The 22455-nt window shown below is 39.9% G+C and overlaps 1 protein-coding gene across 1 annotated transcript in view; it reads left to right on the forward strand.

Annotated features, from left to right (window-relative positions):
* LOC121357709 (guanine nucleotide-binding protein G(q) subunit alpha) overlaps positions 1-22455 on the forward strand; it is a 147653-nt gene that overhangs the window by 118633 nt on the left and 6565 nt on the right. The window contains exons 4-6 of the mRNA XM_041475242.1: positions 6576-6704; positions 7672-7801; positions 18246-18339. Coding sequence (XP_041331176.1) covers positions 6576-6704; positions 7672-7801; positions 18246-18339 — 353 coding nt within the window. The remainder of the gene's footprint in view (positions 1-6575; positions 6705-7671; positions 7802-18245; positions 18340-22455) is intronic.

Below are 22455 nucleotides of genomic sequence, written 5' to 3' on the forward strand. Positions count from 1 at the left end.
ACTGGTTTTAACAACCATCTCTTTCCATACTATCAAACAACATTTCTAACATAGTATCTGTGTCCTTCCAGTCTGGATCCTGAGTTTTAATCATCATTTCAAATGCTTTTGCCATTTTGTTTGGGTCATCTCAGTAGGTGCTAGCCATTGACTTTCAATTTTTAAGGTACGTTATTGAAAACTGCACTTTTACTGTGATTGGATTGTCTGCACCTACCGTCTGATGGAGGGGAGCTACTATCACATCTCTGTGTTTAGCTCTAGTTCTCCCTGCAATGAGGCTAAAACCCTCTGCTCCTTGATACATCCTCCCCATCCTCTCTATCTTCTCTTCTAGACTTGCCAATTCCCCCTTAATATCAGTCTTGGCAACCTGATTATCTGTTTCCTCATCCAACCTGTGGTTAGGACTGACCATAAGATCTAAATCATCCTCCTTTTTGAGGAGATGTTTAGAACAAAATTTTCCTATATTGCACATAGACCAACAACGTTTTAACCCTTTTCCTTGATTCTTTTTTTCAAGAGCCAGATTAAAAGGGTCTGAGTGGGCTGGATTCAAGCCACAATCTTTCTGCCATTCAGGATGATTCCGTAAAGTGAAAAACATATCAGCATACATAACCTCATCCCATTTCTGTTCCCATCTTAAAAACAACATTAACTGTAACAATGTATTATACTTGAAGGTTCCATTTTGTGGCCACTTTTCTCCAGAGTCTAGTTTGTACAATGGCCACTATTAATTGCAATACTTAATCAAATTCTCCTTGGTAGCTGTTCTCCCAGGGAGCCCATCAATCTTTCTCCAATGTCACAAAATGCAACCAAGTGGGAATTTTTTCAAAATTATTGTCTGACACCCATCCATCTCCAAATAGTGGATCCAAAATGTTACAATACAGATACAGATACAAATACAAAACAATTAAAACAATTATCGATCAATCGATAAAACCAAGTCAAACACTGAATTCCAGAATACCAAATAATCCACCAAACATGCTGGAAAATCCACATGCCTTATATGGTCAGGATTCCCAAAAGAATGCCTTAGTACTGAATGTGATCCTGTGTCCCAGACTGGTCCGAAGAACTGTGGTCTTCTCCAGGAAGGTCTTGGTGCCAGCATGAAGATCCAGAGATCACTTGTATCCACAGGAGATCAGGCAGAATGTCCCATCTGGGGGCCAGAAAATGATACCGAAATCAGTCAGACAGAAACTTGCTAACACAGTTTTGAGTATTAGAAAGCGGGCATTCTTTATTGCAGCGCTGGGTACTTGGAGGATCCTTCCTCTAACTGAGCACACTGAGCATCAGGTAAACAGTTTTTATCATACACACTGGTTACATATTCATTAGCTATCTTTGCTTGCTTGATCTATATGCATTACTTTATTTTACATAGTCGCACCCCTTATTGGAAGTCCTTATATGGTCTTTTTGGGTCTTCTTTGGTGGTCTTCAATGTCCAGTGTCCTAATTTCTAGGTGGCCATTCCTTGACCCCAACTCTTGAGTAAGTGCAATACCGTTGTTTTGCATGACTTCTGCTTTGTCAGCCTTATCTACTTGTCCAAGTCTACATTGCTCCCTTTATTTGGTAAGAGTAAAATGTTCTGTTTTACTATCCTTATCAGGTTTTTTATTAAGTTTAGTAGTCTTTTCACTTGTCTGTCTGCTTTCTAGATGAGAAAAATATGGGAAAATGCAAAGCTAATTAGTCTATTCTATTATCACATTCTTTTTCTTTTTGTAATATGGACCGATAGTTCCTTTGAAAGTCTTTCAAGGGTATTATTAGCACCTTCATAGCCTGGTAACTTCTTTGAAGGCTGATTGCAGTTTTGGCCCTTGTCATAGGGAATATATAATTCATTAAAAGTAAGTGCTTCATTGTGGATAGATAGAATGTAGGAGAATAGAGATAGTGGTGAAGGTAATCTCACCCCTAAGGAGTTACAGCTGTGCTAATTATCAAGCATTAAGAACAAGCCTGCCCTTAATAAGCCACAGCTGGATCCAATTAGGAGGGGTATTGTAAAAGAGTAGGTTAGCTAGTCCAGAAGTTGGATGGAGTTTGTTGGCTGTGCTGAGAAGGAGTCAGTGCTGTGAAGAGCTACCCATAAGAAATCACCAAGTAAAGTATGAAACCTTTGCATTAAGATAGCAACACTTCTTTCCCAACAGTGACTATGAAACAAAGGGTTTTCTTCTTTTTGTGATTGGTTAGTTTGCAGATCACAGGTATACTTTAGCAGTTTTTTCTGATGTTAAGAAATAGCTACTGTCAGCAGCTTGTTACATACACATTACTTTGGTAATGCACCTTCTGCCTGTTGCAATAGCAACCTCAGAACATTACCTCAGCAGCCAGAGAAATTAATTTTTACAAAAGTAAAGTAATTATAGCTATAATTAACTTCTTAGACTCGGTCTGTAGTGTAAATTTACACAGTGCTAGGTTACTGGGGTTTTTTAAAAGTAACTATGCATTTTTTTTTTTGTTTGCTTTGTTTTGTTCCTTTATATAATGCTTAGCTTAGTACATACCATTTGGGTGAGTGATGGAGAAGGAAGACTTGCACACCAGATGAAGAGGTCATAACTACAATATGTCTCATCAAAACAAGATATTTCTTAGCAGGTGGTAAAAATGAAATCCTAGTGCCATGTAGTTCTGCCCTAAATTGTTTGCACAGTTTCTGCTAACTGTATAACTGATTCCTCAGTAATAATAGTGACTATCTGGTTTTGGACACCACCTTAAGACAATGCTCAGGATGTTTCCAAGATCTGTATCTTTAATATAACTTTAAATTTTGAAGTTAGCAAACTAATGAAACATGTTTTTGGCAATTGTTGGCAACACTTTTTGTGAAAGTCCATGTTTCTGACAATTTCCTTGTTTGTTTGAAAGAGTGCATGTGTGTAGCAACTTCTTGTGTATACTGAACCAGCAGTTGTGTCACAAAATCTGATTGCAGAATTTGTGCATGTATGTGGTAAAGCTTCTAAGGGCTTCTAATTTTATCTAGGTATTGTCTTTTTTTTAGTTAGACCCTTATCTTAAAATCCCTTATGCATGCCTGTTATGTGATTCAAATTTTTATATGTGCACATGTCACGAGTAACCCAAAGTGCTATTGTATTCCATATCTGTCTGAGCCCAAAAATTGTTAGTGCCTTTTTAAGACCCTGCAGCTAGAAAACAGAACCGGGGTGGGGGGAGAACTTTGCCACGGTCCTTTTTTAAGTTGGAGCCTGGAAGCAGAGATGTCTCTCTCTCTCCTGGCAGCATTTGCTGAAGGTGGATGCTCCGTTTTGAGGGGGTTGTTTTGTGGCTTTTTTGGTTTTTTTTCTGGGCTTGCAAAAGTAGCCACTCAGAAAAACTGCATTTCACAATCAAAAACTGTTTCGGAGTGAACTTTGCAAAGCGAGCCTCAGTCCCTGGGGCCAGGTCACCCTGCATCGGTGCCAATAGACCAGTTCTTTTTCCCCAACACACCTGCAGTGAGGACAGCAGCACCAACACCAGTGGAGTCCAGCGGGTGGAAGGAGGAAGCAGCAGGAAGCGGTGCTTACTTCACACATGCCGGCAAGTCTTCATCTGCCACTAGAACTGCTCTGCAAGCTCCTACCTTCCCAGGAGGGTTTGCTGCCAACCTTCCCCCTTGTCTCCCAGACCGTGTCTTCACCTGTGAAGGCTGCCATCTTGGGGAAAGGGTCAGATGCCATTTTCCCTGTCTCCTCACATGTGGTTGCCAATGGCAGGAGCCATTTTGGAAAGGGAATTTCCACCATTTTAGGTGTCTGTTCTCTGGGAGTTTGTGAGATTTAGCAATTTTGTATCTAGTGATTATTTACTGGGGTTTTTTTGCCTGTTGCCATTTTGCTTGTTAGTAAACTGTTATTTTTTCACTTATATCTATTTGTATTTCGCTTCTCCTTATTGGTGGAAAGGGATTGGTTAAAACAAAGGGAAATAACTCATTTTAGAGTGTTCCCTTTTAAATTGTCTTAAACCAAGACAGCACATTTTCTCACATGAGTACTGTATTTGTCAGTAGTTTGATTAGAACTGCAGTAGATGAGGGCTTTAAAAGCCATGGTGAATTGTCTTTAATAAGTAATGATACAAAAAATAAATAAAAATATTCATTTTCTGATAGTGTTCACTTTTACTCTTCAACCAGAGTAGTCTGATTTCAGAGATTCTAAAGACATTTCACGTAGCCCTATAATTTTGTTATATATCTTTTAAATTAAATGTCCTCTTCTGGTTGCAAATAAACCAGTGGAAAAGGTAACTCCATCCTGCTTCCTTGCTGGAGGTTACAAACTTCCCACACCCCAGTCTGTATCAGTCAAACAAGCTGTCTTAATTTGAGCAATTTCCATAGTGTTTCTTTGCTATTTCAAATAATTTTCAGAGCAATAGATCATGGAGACATTGCACAAGAGCAAGAGTTAAGCATGGACTGTGACTTATGGAAAAAGGTGTAGTTAGAAGCAGCTGGAGTGAGGATTTGGCCTGCACAGTTGCAGTTAGAAAAGGTGTTTGATGTGTTGATGTTTTCATTTAAAGCTGCTGCTTGTGCAAGGGACAATACCAATGTGATTGTCATTACTGTTCTCTATTATGTGCTCACTGTCAGGATGCTAGGCATCCTCAGGTGTCAGGAGGGAATATGTGGATTGAAACCAATTCAAGCCTGTTGCTCTCCTCAATATTCTTCTGCTAGTTGTTCAGTTCTTATACTCTATTTTGAGCTTAGCCATGTATATGCTCCTCCCATGCTGGACTGGCTAACTCAAAGAAATATTCACACTCTCTTAATGAACGCAGAGAAAATCATTTACCAATTGATCCACTCAACTCATTGATCCAATTTGATATGAAGAATCCTTGAATATAATTCACTGCAATAATAAAGACTTATAAAATATGATAAACCAAAACTATGATAAACCCTTTATCAACAGGTTATCAAAGGTGGGGCTTCAATTTAAGTGCTGTGTGCAATTCTGGGGCCCACAATTTAAAAAGAATGTGAAGGTCTTTGAATGTGTCCAGAGAAGGACCACCAAGCTGCTGAAAGGGCTGGAAGGCATATCCTGTGAGGAGCAGCTGAGGACTCTGGGTTTGTCTAGTTTGGAGAAAAGGAGGCTGAGGGGTGACCTCATGGCTCTCTGCAGCTTCCTGAGGAAGAGACATGGAGAGGGAGGTGCTGAGCTCTTCTCCCTGGAATCCACTGACAGGATGTGTAGGAATGGTTCAAAGCTGCATCAGGGGAGGTTCAGATAAGGAAACATTTATTTACTGAGAGGGTGGTCAAACACTGGAAGAGGCTTCCTAGAGAGGTGGCTGATGCCCCAAGCCTGTCAGTGTTTAAGAGGCATTGGGACAATGCCCTTAATAATATGCTTTCAGTTTTGGCCAGCAGTGAAGTGGTCAGGCAGTTGGGCTACATGATCATTGTAGGTCTCTTCCAACTGGAACTATTCCATGCTTTTCTAAAAAATAAAATTCTAAATGTTCTGTATTACTGTAACAGCTATGATAATATTTGAAAATTGTGTGTGCTGGTAGTGTGCATTTAGGTTATAATAGTATTCCAGTAATCTTTTCCTTTTATGTAAATATCCACTTTTATTAATTTCTACTTTCTATATTCCTGCTCAGCATTTTGAAATAGTCTGTCAACCTAATAAGTTACTTAAAAAAAATTACACCATTACCCCATTCCTTCTAATGGAAAATGTGTATGCAGTTCTAGAAAAATAAAAGTATACTCTTACACAGTTAATACAGAAGTCATTTTAATGATATTGAGCATGTCTGTTGATTTGTTCTACTGGCATTTTGGGAAGATTGTGCATGAGTAAAGAGAAACAATTAATTTCTGCTATATTCCAAAATATTCAGATGTGGTACAAAGCAATGGGTGCAGTAGAGCAGAAATACCCTGATGACAATCCTTATGACACACACGCTTACCCACTGATGATTTAAAAAAAAATAATTATATTATTTTGGATCAGAGGGAACATGAGCTTTAAAGAGAAATATAAGGAGATTTTATTGATTTTAGAGTTTTGTATGAAATTTTGTATTGCTGATGCAGACAAAGCTTTCAGACTGATTGTCAGAAACATGTTTAATTCCAAGTTGATAAAATAATCAAGTTATATCTACTGCGAGCAACTAAGTACAATGCAGCAGCTCACTCACTCCCCTGCTTTTCCCCTCTCCCAGTGGGATAGGAAGGAGAATTGGAGGGAAAAAAAGTAAAACCCATGGGTTCAGATAAGAACAGTTTAATGAAACAAAGTAACATATAATAATAATAATAATAACATTAATAATGATAATAGCAATAATTATAATAAAAAGGAGAGACTGGAGCACTCCTTTTCATTTCCTTTCCTCTTTTATGTCATTATTGCTTTTTTTTTCCTGTTGGACTTCTTCCTATCCCACACCTCATTTCTTAAGGCTACCTTTCTCTTTTCCTCAGTGGGATTATGGTCTCACTGTCTCACATTCCTGTTGTTTCTTCCCATCTATAGTTACCTTAATGACTTGGACCGAATAGCAGATTCAGCCTATCTGCCAACTCAGCAAGATGTGCTTAGAGTTCGAGTCCCAACAACAGGGATCATTGAATATCCATTTGACTTACAAAGCGTCATTTTCAGGTAGAAAAAAGTTTAACACCCATTTACTTTGTTTCTTTTGTTTCCTTTTACATTAGCAATACCATGTATAAGATATTGGTCAAATGTACAAATTAGTCAACTTTTTTTAAATTTGAGCTTGGTGTTAATTTTATTTTCATGTTTTTGTCCATATATGATTAGCAGCTGTTGTGAAAGGTGTAAAGAGGATGAGAGGCAGATTTGTCTTTTTGTGAAGGTAGTTATTGATAGAAAAACTGGAAGTAATTTTTCAATAAAATTAGTACAAATGTACTATTATGAATAATTATGAAATGGAAAGGTACCACTTCTGTACTTGATTTTTATAGAAAAGTGATATTTTGCAAATTTAATGCCATTCTTACAAATAATTTCCCCCACAGATCATTTTGAGGGCAAATACAATTGCTAAAGAATAACTATGCAGTTACAAGTAGAAGTTAGACACCTGAGTGTCTAGTTACATTGAGATCCATAATAAATTTGGAGTACACTCTACGAGCAAATTTGAGTTTCTGTTTTGGCTATTAACAACTTCAGTAAATACAGATTATATCCTATTTATACTCTTAAAATTAGGCAGCCTTAGACAAGTTTGGAATTTTGACTTGCAATTTCTTGGGAGAATGGCAGGCCACCAACGTAATTCTGTGGACACATTTCTGCTGAATATACAGAGCATACATTCTAGAATTGTGACTCAAAATCATAAGTGTTTTGAATAACAGAAATTTGAGGGCTTTGAGACCCATAATAATTTAAATTCAGAAAGCACATCAAACTAAAGAGCAAATATGATAACTTATTTATTTACAACACATTCCATTAGTCTTTAATATGAATGGTAACAGTTTTAAGAAGAACCAAATTGTTTTCAACTAAATTCTTGAATTCAGTGTTTCATGTGTTTGTATGTTTATCTGCAAAGGTATTTGTGGAGTTGATACAATCATTGTTAATTTTGCAGAATGGTGGATGTAGGAGGCCAACGATCAGAAAGAAGAAAATGGATACATTGCTTTGAAAATGTCACATCTATCATGTTCCTAGTAGCTCTTAGTGAATATGATCAAGTGCTTGTGGAGTCCGACAATGAGGTAAGCAAGCATTAGCATAAATCACCAGTTTTTCAGAAAAAAATACTTTACCTAAAATTAATTTTAAATTTTATTTGCAAATTGATTAAAACACAACTATGTAGAGAGCTTTGGTGTGTGTGTTTTTACATGTTTATTTGGATATTAATTTTTTTTGACCAGTAAAGTTTAATGATAGATTGAATACTTCATGCTAAGCAACAAAACAGAAGGTTGCTAGTCCTTTTAAATGTTTTCAAAGCAGGCTGGCTTGTCCAGTCCTGGTTGTTTTCCAAATATTTACCAGCAGTTGTATGCAACTTCATGGAATGAAATGAGAAGTTCTACATGGATTAAGATGCTAATCTTCAAATAATATGATACAAACTGATCTCTTCCATGGAAGGTCAGTGGAACCCATCTATTTTGTGTTAAAGGTGGAATAGCTGACAGTAGAGAAATGTTCTTATTGTAGCTATTTTCATGGTTAATGTTGTGTAGCAGAGCCATAAAAACACAACGGGAATTAAAACAAAATTCATATATTCTTTGCTAGAACAGACCCTAAAGTAGTAAACTTCATTCCATTGACTTAAAGTATAGGATTTATATTGGCTTATATTTCCTACTTGTGTTTCTATTTCAAAGGATAACAGAAGTAAAAAACTCATGGGTGGCGATACATGAACTAAGAAGGAAAAGTGCAGGAATACCCAGTGTTATATACACAATTTTAAAAAGTAGGGGGGGAAATTTAATATTTGGACTTTTTCTTTCATAAAGACTATTCCCATTATTCATCAAACTTACATGAGTTACTCACCAACACTGTTCTATGCAAGTTTTTAGCATTCATGTACAAAATGTAGGTGAAAAAAAGAAAACATTTTAATGTTCTTCATGACTGTATATATATGTTGATTTCATTATTTAAGAGAAGGGCTGACATACCAAGGTAAAATAGATGTCCCAGGGCATTCATGATTGTATTCTCAACTTTTTCAATATTAATTTTTTTTCAAAAAAGACTAAGAGTTCTGAGAGCTTTTAAATTTATACTTTTCCCATAAAAGAAAGAAATCTCATTACAGTCTTTATATCATCAGACATCTCCTTAAAAATACAGCTGTTACAAAGAAAAAATTTTCAGTTGCTTATACAGTGAATATATCTTCTTATTTTTTTTTGTATTTTTTTTTAACTTGGAAGGTATCAGAATGCTTTTATTTTGTTTTGTAAGACATATATTTGATGTTGTGGTCCAAACAGTAATGGAGTCTAATACATCATAAAACAAAGCTTTATTGAGAAAGTAAGAAAGATGAATAACAATTCCCCCATATAGCAGCTCACCCAATCACCAATAGTGAGTACAGGATCATAAGCAATGCCATGGCTCTGGTGGATTGCCAGGGACATTTGATGTCATGGTCATCTGGCAGAAACAGCCAATCATGCAAATGCCTTTTAAATGTGGAAAAGAGTTTTGACAATGTAGGTCAGGGGCAGAGTGTTGGCAGACTGTCTAAGATAACAGTATTGGTTAAGGGACAGGGTGTCAGAAGGCAAGATGTCACTTCCACCCTGTGATTCTCTCAAATCATCATTTGACATGGAGTTATACGCAAGGGTGTTATTTTGATGGGTTGCTAGTTATATAATAATCTAGGTGAGGTTGGTGTTCCAACACCTGCAGGGTATGTTATACAGTCAGAGGTTGAAAGGTGGTGTATCACAAGACAGGTACTGTAGAATCACCTCTATCAAGTATCAGTTGTGCAGACATCTGGGAGGTGATTACTGTTATGAATGGAGAGGAGAGCTTAAACAAGTACTGCCTTTAACTCAGATTTCTGGCAGTAGCTCTGTTTGGAGGGGCCTGCACCCCAGATCCCTCTTGCTCGTGGGTTCTTAATCATAGCCAATTCGGTCTATTACAAAATTAATAATTTATTTAATAGACACAAATTTAACAGACATAAGACTTTTACAGATTACTTCGTACACAGGATAAACAAAAGAAACACTACTAGTAGATAAAAAATACAGTGCACGAGTGAGGTACCTATTATTACAGCTAGCAAAGAAATAGTATAGATTAGGATTCAATGTATCTTATCATCCAATTTCTGATGGGGCACACATAGGATCCTTTCCTCTGTTTCCAGAAAAGTAACCACAAAGATGCATCCAAGTTTCAGGAAGAAGTCCTCTGCATTTCCAGGGAGTGTGTAGGAGACTTCTACCTTGGTGAAAATTTGTGTAGCTTTTATAGTTGTAAAAGTAGAGCCTTTCAGTCTAGGATTCCTGGCTTATCTCTCCACATCTTGCTCTCAAGGCAAGGGATGTTTATTATCAGCTGGGGATCTCACCTCCCTCAGTAATTCATGTGAGGGGGGAGAATGTCCAGAGCTATGCACCAGCTGATGGACAGAGCAGATAAGCAGATAAGCTTTTTTGTGGTAGAGGGGGGATGTCCTGCCACAATTGCTACTGCATTTTCCCAATTGTTATGAGAGGCTGTGAAAAATATTACAACCAGCTTTTGTTTATATCTAGTGGCCCCAACCCCAGTCAGGGAGTGGCTTGACATGTCTGGAAAATGTTTTATAACACAGTCCACAACCCCATCCACTGATATGAAACAAAACATAAATAATGACAAAGTAGATAATTTCAAAAATTATAGCCAAAATATTTTGACAGATGGCCTGAGATATGGGAACCAAGAGGTAAGCCATGACCACAATTTGCCAATACCCCAATGAATATCTTCAGTTGCTACCTGGTGCAAGGGCTTTAGTTGTTCCTGGATTTTCTTAAGGTCAGTCTAAATGCATAGATTTTGGCTGACACAGACACAGCAGGTAGTATTTACTAATGTGCAAATGCCACTTTGTCAAGTACTCTGAATCTAGTGGTTTTGAACAGTAGTCTGTGGTACTTGAGCAACTTCTTGCTGCAGTGCTTGGATGGCATCAATTTTTGCATTTTCTATATTTTCCAGAGTAACAGAGAGATTGATGATTGCTTTATCCAGCTCAGAGACCCCTAGACAAGGAAGGAGGGTCCAGGGAAGCTGGTGAAATATGCATCCTCATTCTACTAAAGGGTTAAAACCACACCAATGTCACAGGGCATCAGGATAATTATGGACATGGGTCCTGAAGAGGTTTACTTCAACATGCATTGCAGGCACAATTAGTCTGGGTGCACAGACCTCCTCTCTCTCCATGGGAGGATTGTCATGGCACAGATGCTGCACAGCCAGTATAGGCCAGGGGTACCTATTTTGATAAGGTCACAGCAGCAAGTGGTGTCTTTCAGGCAACTGTCAATATTGGCATGGTAGGTTTGCATGGTGTAAGATGAATCCTGCTGCATGGTTTGTCATTGTTCATGGGACAGATGATAGCCCATAAAGTTTTGGAGGGCATAGAATTCTGATCCATGATTTACCAAAGTGGCAGTAAGTAGTCAGTTTTTGAGAGACTAGCCTAAATAGAGTAATATCTAACAAAGATTTCATGTGCACAGCCCCACAATTCCACCAATACCAGCATTCCTACCACAGGAAAACCTTGGTTCACAGATGCAGTATGCTATGTACAAATCCAACAATCAGTTCCCTTCCTAACATTCACCAGCACCTGAGAGAATTAGCAAGTTAGGATACCAACCAGCAAGGTTCTGGTGGACCTCTTGGGGAAGAGTGGCTGGAAAGATGCTCGGCAAAAAATGACCTGGGGGGGTTGGTCAACAATTGGCTGAATATGGGCCAGAAGTGTACCCAGGTGGCCAAGAAGGCCAATGTCATCCTGGCTTGTGTCAGTGTCATGGTTTAATCCCAGCCAGCAACCAAGCCCCATGCAGCCACTCACTCACTCCCCCACCAGTGACATCTGAGAGAGAATCAGAAGGGTAAAAGCCAGAAAACTCATGGGTTGAGATAAAGACAGTTTAATAGGGAAAGCAAAAGCCATGCACACATGTAAAGCAAACCAAGGAATTAAATGCTTCCCATGGGCAGGCAGATGTTCAGCCATCTCCAGGAGAGCAGGACCTCATCACACATAATGGTTACTTGGCGGCAAAAAATGACCTGGGGGTGTTGGTCAACAATTGGCTGAATATGGGCCAGAAGTGTACCCAGGTGGCCAAGAAGGCCAATGTCATCCTGGCTTGTGTCAGTGTCATGGTTTAATCCCAGCCAGCAACCAAGCCCCATGCAGCCACTCACTCACTCCCCCACCAGTGACATCTGAGAGAGAATCAGAAGGGTAAAAGCCAGAAAACTCATGGGTTGAGATAAAGACAGTTTAATAGGGAAAGCAAAAGCCATGCACACATGTAAAGCAAACCAAGGAATTAAATGCTTCCCATGGGCAGGCAGATGTTCAGCCATCTCCAGGAGAGCAGGACCTCATCACACATAATGGTTACTTGGGAAGACAAATGCCATCACTCCAAATATCCCCCCCTTTCTCCTTCTTCCTCCCACTTTATATACTGAGAATGATGTCATATGGTCTGGAATATCCATTTAGTCAATTTGGGTCACCTGTTCCAGCTGTGTCTCCTCCCAACCTACCATGCACCCCCAACTTCCTTGCCAGCATGGCAGTACAAAAGCAGGAAAGGCCTTGGCTCTGTGTAAGCCCTGCTCAGCAATAGCAAAAACATCTCTATATTATCAACCCTGTGTTCAGCAAAAATCCAAAACACAGCCCCATACCAGCCACTGGGAAGAAAATTAACTCTAGCCCAGCCAAAACCATCACAATCAGAAATAGCAGGGCCAGCAGGACTAGGGCAGTGATCATCCTCCTGTACTTGGCACTGGTAAGACTGCACCTTGAGTACTGCATGCAGTTTTGAGCCCCTCACAACAAGAAAGACACTGAGGTGCTGGACCGTGTCCAGAAAAGGGCAATGAAGCTAGTGAAGGGTCTGGAACACAAGTCTTATGAGGAGCTGCTGAGGGAGCTGGGGGTGTTTAGTTTGGACAAAAGGAAGCTCAGACAGGAACTTATTGCACTCTACAGCTACCTGGAAGGAGGTTATAGCAAGGTGGGTATCAGTCTCTTGTCCCATGTAAGAAGCAATAGAACAAGAGGAAATGGCCTGAAGTTGCACCAGGGGAGGTTTAGATTTGACATTAGGAAAAAATTATACATCAAAGGGGTTGTCAAGCATTGGAACATGGTACCAAGAAAAGTGGTTGAGTCAGCATCCCTGGCGGTATTTAAAAGCTGTATAGGCATGGTGCTTAAGGACACGGTTTAGTGGTGGACTTAACAGTGCTGGGTTAATGATTGGACTTGATCTTTGAGGTCTTTTCCAATCTAAATGATTCTATGATTCTATGACTATCCTTAAGAACAATATCTACAGCATATTCAAAAGACAGGCTTGCTTGGAATAACCAACAAGAGTACAACTAAAACAACTACAGTAAACAGCAATATAGCAGGAGGATTATTCCAGATTGTTGTGGTTGAAATAAAGACAGTTTAATAGGTAAAGCAAAAGCTGTGCACACAAGCAAAGCAAAATAAGAAATTCATTCACTACTTCCCATTGATGGGCAGATGTTTAGCCATTTCCAGAAAAGCAGGGTTCCATCATGTGTTAGCAGTTACTTGGGAAGACAATTGTCATAACACTGAATGTCCCCCATCCCCCTCCCCTCACCCTTCCCACATATTCTTGTCCACCTCAGCCTACTTACTGGCAGGGCAGTGTGAGAAGCAGAATAGGCCATGATGCTGAAAAAGCACTGTTCAGAAATAACTAAAATGTTGTCAGCACTGTTTTGGTCACAAATCCAAAACAGCACCATCTGAGCTGCTATGAAGAAAATTAACTCTATTCCAGCCAGAACCAGTACACATATCAGTCTGTACATCCAGGATGGTCCAGTAATGGAGCTGAGTGAATGGCTCCTGGCTCATTATAGATCTTATCACTTCCAGAAATGCAAAATCACTTTTATGACAGACCAAAGGGGCAGTATGTGGATCCAATGGCTGCCAACCTGTCAGGCTCAGTTCCATGCCCAGGAAGATCATGGAACAGAACCTCTGAGAAGCTATGCTAAGGCACATGGAGGACAGGGACGTGATTCGAGACAGCCAGCACAGCTTCACCAAGGGCAAGTCCTGTCTGACCAACTCAGTGGCCTTCTATGATGAAGTGACTACAGCAGTGGACAAGAGAATAGCTACAGATGTCATCTATCTGAAGTTCTGTAAGGCTTTTGACAGTGCCCCACAACATCCTTCTCCCTAAATTGGAGATATATGGATTTGATGGCTCATTTATTTGTTGGATGAGGAATTGGCTAGATGGTTACATCCAGAAGGTAGTGGTGAACAGCTCAATGTCCAGATATAGACCAGTGAAAACTGGTGTCCCTCAGGGGCTGTACTGGGACCAGTGCTATTTAATATCTTCACTAATGACATAGACAAAGGGATGGAGTGCACCCTCAGCAAGTTTGCAGATGACAAAGCTGAGTGGTGAGGGATGGGATGCCATCCAGAGGGACCTGGACAAGCTCGAGAACTGGGACCATATAAACCTCATGAAGTTCAACAAGGCCAAATGCAAGGGCCTGCACCTGGTTTGGAGCAAATGTAAGGCCCCAAAAATTCACTTGATGAGCCTCTTAAAAGGGCTTACAGTTTTTCATGCACAGAAAAAATACTGACAAGATATCCTCAAAAGGCCAAAACAGCAACAAAAAACTTTACTGGCAGCATCAGAAAATCAGAGAACTTTGGCAAAAGTTTAAAGCAGCATTCAATTAGCATAAAACAGTTCACAAAACATTAACTTAGTCCATTCAACTAAGCAAACTCCAAACCCATTGGATTTTAAGTTATTCAGAACTCTGAGAAGAAGGAATTAGAAGAAGAAGGAGAAAGAGACAAAGACAAAAAATATATAGAAAAGAACAAGTATAGCTTCCCCTCCTGGTTCCAGCAGTGTTCAACTGATAGAAATCCCAAGAGGAGGTAGAGTCAAGACATATGCTTAACTACTATGAAAGGCTGTCAACCACTGAGAAACCTTGAGCCAGCTCCAGCTGCACATTTCTGTACATTAACTATTCACAAATTTTTGTCTTCAGCCTTTTCACTCTCTACAGCTATCTGAAAGGTGGTTGTAGTCAGGTCTCTTTTTCCAGGCAACAACTGACAACGAGAGGACAGTCTTAAGCTGCACCAAGGGAAATTTAGGCTGGATGTTAGGAAAAAGTTTTTTACTGAAAGAGTGGTAAAGTACTGGAATCGTCTGCCAGGGGAGGTGGTGGAGTCACCATCCCTGGATGTGTTTAAAAAAAGATTGGATGTGGCACTCAGTGCCATGGTTTAGTTGAGGTGGTATTAGGGCATGGTTTGGACTTGATGATCTTGAAGGTCTCTTCCAACCTAGTGATTCTGTGTGATTCTGTGATTTTCCATTGCAGCTGAAATAGGCTTTTACTGAAAGCAATTTTGTGAGGTAGAGCTGGCTCATAAAATCAGAGCTAGAGATTGAATGAGGTATTAAATGCATGGCTCCTCTGGGCCAATCACAATAGGGTGTTTCTTCTACTTATTTCTAGTCAGGCTTACGTCAGCTTCTACTAAAGTAAAATCTTGTGATCTTCTTGTCATGCCAGCAATAGAGACAGATTCTTCCTCCACATGTCTCGATGGGATTAACGTGCACTGCACACCAGTGTTGACCAAGGCCTCATATTTTTGTGGTTCTGATGTTCCAAGCTAATGAATCTACACATTTAAAAAAACATGGTTTTCCCTAGCCTCTACCTGGCTAGAGGCAGGACCCCTCAAAACCTGGTTATCCTTCTTTCTCTGGGCATATGTCTTGGAGGCTCCTTCAAGAGGATTGGACATGTCATCATCATATCTGGCAGTCCGGCTACAGGCTACTGGAGCTACTTCTTTTTTGGTGGAACTTCCTCTGTGAGTCTTGCTGTCTTTTAATTCAAACGCCCATTGTGCCAGAGCAGTAGTAGATTTTCTATCCCATCTCCTCATATTTTTTCTATGATCACACAGGAAGAACCACAACTCAGCTCGTGGGGTGTACCTTCTCTCTCTATCTGGGGGATGTCTACTTTTGGTACTAGAACTTCTGATCTGTACTGCCGAGATTTTGAGAAAGCCCTCTTTAATCTCTTCTCTGAGTTTCTTGTGATTCTCTTTCATCTTATCTTCTAACTAACTAATTATAGATTCATCAGGTCATTGAGTGTAATCTTTTCTTAGGCCACAAAGGTCCTTCAAGGAAAAGGACCTAATAGTGACTTCTGATTTTGTGTCAGTTGCTTTGACTTTTGATTTTGTATCAGGAAGTGGCTTTGACAGTCTTTCCCCTGGATCATCATCGTCTACTGGCCGATTGGTTTTGGTTGTGTGCTTTTTTCCTGCAGCAACTGCCAGTGGCTTAGGCTCACTGTCTGGTTTAGCTACAACCTAAGTGACTGGGGTGTTGGCTGCAGCCTGAGTGACTGGGATAGCTGCTGATATATCTTCCTGCCCCCCCTGCCTCCATCTGCTGCCCTACAGTATCTAGCAGCGTGCAATAAGTATATGCCAGGGCCCAGCTTATTGCAATGGTCTTTTTCTCCTTAGAGTCATCATGATACTTCTCTTCCAGATATTTCCCCACCTCATCTGGGTTCTGAATTTGTTCACATGAAAATTCCCAGGCTGGGGATCAGAAAATTCCTTCGGGGATCAGAAAATTCCTTCAGGGTTCCGCCCATTCTCTCTCATTCTCTACACTACTCAGTATTTTTTATGCTTGGGTCTACTCCTGGGTCAGGAGTCTCATCAGCCCATTTGGAAATCTCAGCCCTCACTCTAGACAAGCTGCAAACTATATAGAGGAAGTCTACTAGATTAAATACCAGGAAGGTGGTCTCTTTAACATTCAGGGGAAACTGAACATTTTCCAAAAGTGACGTAACAGATTCAAAGGAGAAGAAGGAAAGGAAAGGTTGAAAAGCCTCATTTTCTGCTCCTCCTCTAACAAACTGGGTGCAATTACTAATAAATCTCTAAAACCTGCTACTGGAACTGGGATGCAGGGTAGGATGAAGAAACCATAAACTATATATATCTGGAACAAACTCTAGTACTTTTGTAAATTTCCTATAAATCATTATCACCATGCCCAGCAAAATAGCTATTCTAATCCATGCCCCTCCACTGTAAAAACTGTGTGTTAGGGACAGTACTGGAGCTATCTCTGGATAAGAAAATAAGCCTAGGGACCAGAAAGGTATCAAAACCTCAAAAAAACCTAGGGACCAGAAACACATGAAGGCTTCTACCCATAGAGACTTTATGAATTCAAGCAACATGGCTACTGACTGCTTTATCTCAATACAGAGTAAATACAACTAAAATGCAATTAGTGCAGGGTTTTTCCTCACTACAAGAAAGACATTGAGGTGCTGGAGCACATCCAAAGAAGAGTAAGGAAGCTGATGAAGCATCTGGAACATAAGTCCTATGAGGCGTAGCTGAGCATAATGAGTGTTTTTGGTGTGGAGAATAGAAGACTCGGGGGAGACCTTATTGCTCTCTACAAGTGTTTGAAAGGAGGTTGTAACAGTGTCAGTCTCTTGTCCGATGTAACAATTGACAGAACAAGCAGAAATGACCACAAGTTGCACCAGGGGAGGTTCAGATTGGATATTAGGAAATAATTCTTCACTGAAAGGGTTATAAAGCATTTGAAGAGGTTGCCCAGGGAAGTGCTTGAGTCACCATCCCTTGAGGGTATTTGAAAGATGTGTAGATGTGGCACTTAGGGACATGGTTTAGTGGTAGACTTGGTAGTGTTAGGTTAATGGTTGGACTCGATAATCTTTTAGGCCTTTTCCAACTTAAGCAATTCTATGATTCTATGTCTCAGCAACATCAGAATCTGCAAGATTCACTTTGATTTTGTTCTCTAGAAGCCTGTGTGAGGACTTAAAGAGTGCAATTACATGTCTCAAAACAGTATTCCCATAAGATAAGCCACCACAACAGGAACTTGAGATAATCACAGATGGCAAAAAGGAAAGCGCTAATTCCAGGCTTAAACAGAGGTGAAGGTTTGGAATTAGCACACCAGACAAAATTCCACTGTGCAGACTGTGGGAAAGGAAACCACTACTTACACCCATGCCAGTCCAAGTTGTGGGAACATCTGCGACCACCCCTTGGATACTTGGAACTTGGACTGTATAAAGGTGGTACCTCCAGTAGAATGACTCTGGGACCCCCACCACCGAAGACCAGGGTGAAGAACGCTGCAGGAATCCACATGGTGGTGGTATCTTTTGCTTAATTTCTTTCTCACTCTCTCTCCCCCCCTGCTCTCTTTCTATTTCTTTCTATCTCTCTACCTCACATTTACTGTTAAATAAAATCTGTACTATTGACTATGGTTCCAGAATTCTTCGGTCATTCTGTTCTTAAATAAAAAAGATCTTTTAGAGGAGAAAATTATGTACTCCCATTTAGTTGATTATTTCCCAGAGTATGATGGTAAGTATATTGCCACCAGAGCTCATGCCCCATTTAAATTGCAGTAATGACCAAATGTAATAACGTTGCCCATATTTTGCTTGGAGGTTCTTAGGACAAAGATAATCACCCATTCTTCATTAAATCCATTTTCTTCTTTATAAATTGTACTAAGTACATCAAATGGTTAGTTTGTAGTTGAATGACTTACTGGTCATGTTTTTTTTTTTTTTAATTATATTAAAAGGAAAAAATTATTAACAAGAGCAGTTTTTAATGCTTCAAATTTTTAAAGTCACTGAAGTCTTGTGGAACTTTCTAGATTGCTAGGAATTCATCTTATACCTCCATTAATAGTGGACAAGATGTCAGTACCTTTCATGTGAAATTATTGATTCTAGATGAGTAACATCATATTAGCAATGGACCTTATTCTGTCCTTGTTCATAAGTTGGGGTGAGGATTTGAACTGAAGTATAAAGCTAAAATTATATAAAAATACATTTTTCATTCTACTCAGCATCTCACATACTCTTCTTTTTTAATTGGGTTTGTGTTTTGTTGTTTTTTTGTTTAAGGCTGGAAATTTGAAGGCAAGTCATAAATTCTCTGTGGCTCTCAGATAAACCAATATCACTTCTCCCATCCTTTTATTGTACCATTTCTTCTTTGTTTCCATTATTTTATGCTACTTATATGAAATTTAATGTGCTTGTCCCTGAAAACATTATGTGGAACAAACAGCTGTTTCCAAAGAAGCTGTACTTTGAGAAAATTCTCCTGAGGTGAAAACCTAGGTATTCAAAGGTAACTGAGTGGAGGCTTTGGTAACAGAGAAAAAAAATCATATTCATATAATAACATCTCTTTTGTCACACCAGAGAGTGAAAAGCAGATTCAAAAGCTACAAAAAAGATTAAATCTCTCATTTTCAAAACGAGTTAGTGATAGAAGGAAAAAGTTTCATGTTTTTCCTCTTTGAGAGGAAAGGATGTGTTCGCAATGAACAGCTTGCAGGATCAGGCCATACTTATTTATGAATCAGTGTAAGTTTAGTTTAATAGTACTAAACAGAAGATAACTGACAGTTCTTGTATTTTCATGTTAGAAGTGTGACAGGTGCCTTACATGACATCCTGCAGGTGAGAAGGCTATATAGGCCCTTTTGTTATGATCACTCAAGTAGAGGTAAACTTGTGTTAAATGCTTGTCCAGAGAAACCAGACAAAATTCACACATAAGAGTTGACATTGGAAGGGAGCTCTAAAGATCATCGAGTCCAACCTTCCTGCTCAAACAAGGTCATCTAGTGACTGCTTCACAGGTATATGTCCAGATGGCTTTTGAATATCTCCAAGGAGGGAGACTCTACAACCTTTTTGGGCAACCTGTCCCAATGCTCAGTCACCCTCAGAGTAAAAAAGGGGTTTCTGATATTCAAATGGAAACTCCTGTGTTTCTTCTTGTTCTGTAACTGGGCACCATCCACAAGAGCCTGGCTTCATCTTCTTTGCACCCTCCCTTCAGGTATTTGTACGCATTGATAAGATCTCTATCTGAGCCTTCTTTTCTCTAGGTTAAACAGTCCCAGGTTTCTCAGCCTTTCATCCAGTTCTTTAATCATCTTTGTGGCCTTTGGCTGGACTTTCTCCAGTATGCCCTTGTCTTCTTATACTGAGGAGCCAAGAACTGGACACAGAACTCCAGGTGTGGTCTCATCAGTGCTGATTAGAGGGGAAGGATCACATCCCTCGACCTGCTGGCAACATTCCTCCTAATGCAGCCCAGGATACCATTTGCCTTCTTTTTGTCAAGGGCATATTGGTGGCTCATGTTCAACCTAGTATCCACCAGGACCCTCAGGTGCCTTTTCTGCCAAGCTGCTTTCTAGTTGGGTGGCCCCCAGTATATATTAGTGCCTAGGTTTGTTACTCTTCGGGTGCAGGACTTGGCACTTGCCCTTGTTGATTTTCATGAGGTTCCTGTCAGCCCATTTGTCCAGCCTGTTAAGGTCCCTCTGAATGGAGCCACTCCTCCCAGTTTTGTGTCACCAACAAATTTGCTGAGGGTACACTCTCCTCCCTTATCCAGATCATTAAAGATGTTAAGTAGGACTGGATCCAGTATTGGCTACTGGGGTACCCCACTAGTTACTGTCATCCAACTAGACAATATCCACTGCTCTCCCCTCATCTACTAGGCCAGTCATTTCAACATAGAGGGTTGTCAGATTTTCAATCAGTCAGCTCAGAGAAACCCTCTTCCTCTTCTCCTTTACCATGGGTAAGGGAAACAAAAAAAGGTTATGGACAATTAGGGCCATAGCGAGTAGGCCAGACCTGAAAGTCATTTAAGTGTCTAATTCTGCAGATCTTGCTGGACTTAACCCCTTATGGTTTAATTTGATTTCTTTTGGTGGAAAGATGGGGTGGATGGCTTGTGGTTTACTCCCATCTGGCAACTTAGTATCACACAGCTGCTTACTCACTCCTCCCTGCCTGGGGAGAAGAATCAGAAAAAAGGCAGAATCCATGGTTTGAAATAAAAACAGTTTAATAATTGAAGTAAAGTAAAATATAGTAATAATACTAATGACAATAATAACAATAATAATAGTAATGAAAAGGACAGAATAAAAACAATTGATGTACAATAAAATCAATTAGTGCACAATATAATTGCTCACCACCCACTAACACCCATCCCATCCCCAGGCAATGATTGGCCCCTTCTGGCTAACTTCCCCCAGTTTATATACTGGGCATGATGTTTTATGGTGTGGAATATCCCTTTGGCTATTTCGGGTCAGTTGTCCCATCTGTGGTCCCTCCCAGCTTCTTGTGCACTTCCTTACTGGCAGAGCATGAGACACTAAAAAGGCCTTGACTCAGGGTAAGCACTGCTCAACAGCAACCAAAACATCAGTGTATTATCAGCATTATTCTCATACTGAATCTAAAACACAGCACTGTACCAGTGTAGTGGTTTTACCTTGGCTGGATGCCAGGTGCCCCCCAAGCCACTCTATTACTCCCCAGTGGGACAAGTCACAGAAAATAAGATGGAAAGCAACTAGTCAGTTGAGATAAAGCAGTTTACTAAAGCAAAAAAAAAAAAGAAAAGTGAAAGTTTGAGTGCACATAAGCAAAGGGAAAAGTTAATCTCTACTTCCCATCAGTGAGCGATGTTCAGACACTTGCCAGGAAGCAGGGCTTCAGCATGTGTAGCAGTTGCTCCAGAAGGCAAACATTGTAGAATAATGAATGCCCCCTGTTTCTCCTCTCTCCCTTAGTTTTTATATCTGAGCTGACATCATATGGTATGAAATGTCTCTTTGGTTACTTTGGGTCAGCTGGCTTGGTTGTGTCCCCTCCCATGATCTTGCCCACTCACAGCCCCTTGATGAGGGTAAGGAATGTTAGAGGGACAGTGCTGCTCAGCAGTAGCCAAAACACTGGTGTGGTATCAACACCCTTCCAGCTACCAAGGCAAAGCAAAACACTGTGAGGTCTGCTAAGGAAAAATGAACTCTATCTTAGTCAGACATAACACAACCAGCTACTAAGAAGAAAATTAATTCTATCCCAGCCAAAACCCAGACAGTTGCAAAGTCTTTGCCTTGCACAGGTCACTGTGTGTCCCTCTCTGCTGTTCCAACACCCTGTTTGGAGATGTTGAAGATGGACGCATTTGGAGAACTCATCAGAATTAGGTATTTTTCAGCTGGATCACTTTTCCCATGTGGGTAGTACAATGGAGAAAGCAGCATAGGGATCAGAAATGGTAACCAGGATGGCAAACTGGACTGATTAAACTAAGCAGTTGTACTGCACAGTATGTCATAACAATATTGGATGAGAGACTGAGATGTGCTCAAGGGTCAGAGTATCACATGAGGATATGCTTTCACAGATCATACTAAAAGACCAACTCAAAGACTGGAATGAAGGGCTGGGAGTAAGGAAAAAAACAAAAAGTGACCATGTTTGGGAAGGAAAGAATTAAAAAATATCTATCTGTGGGAGTGCACTCCCCTCCAGAGTCTTCAAAGAAAATAAATGCTGACAATTACAAGTTAATGTAGCCAAGCTAAATTGTAGTGCTTTTTATACAAAACTTGACTATCATATAGAGAAA

This window comes from Pyrgilauda ruficollis, unplaced genomic scaffold (assembly GCF_017590135.1).
Source record: "Pyrgilauda ruficollis isolate IOZ18807 unplaced genomic scaffold, ASM1759013v1 scaffold341, whole genome shotgun sequence".
NCBI classification, from domain to species: domain Eukaryota; kingdom Metazoa; phylum Chordata; class Aves; order Passeriformes; family Passeridae; genus Pyrgilauda; species Pyrgilauda ruficollis.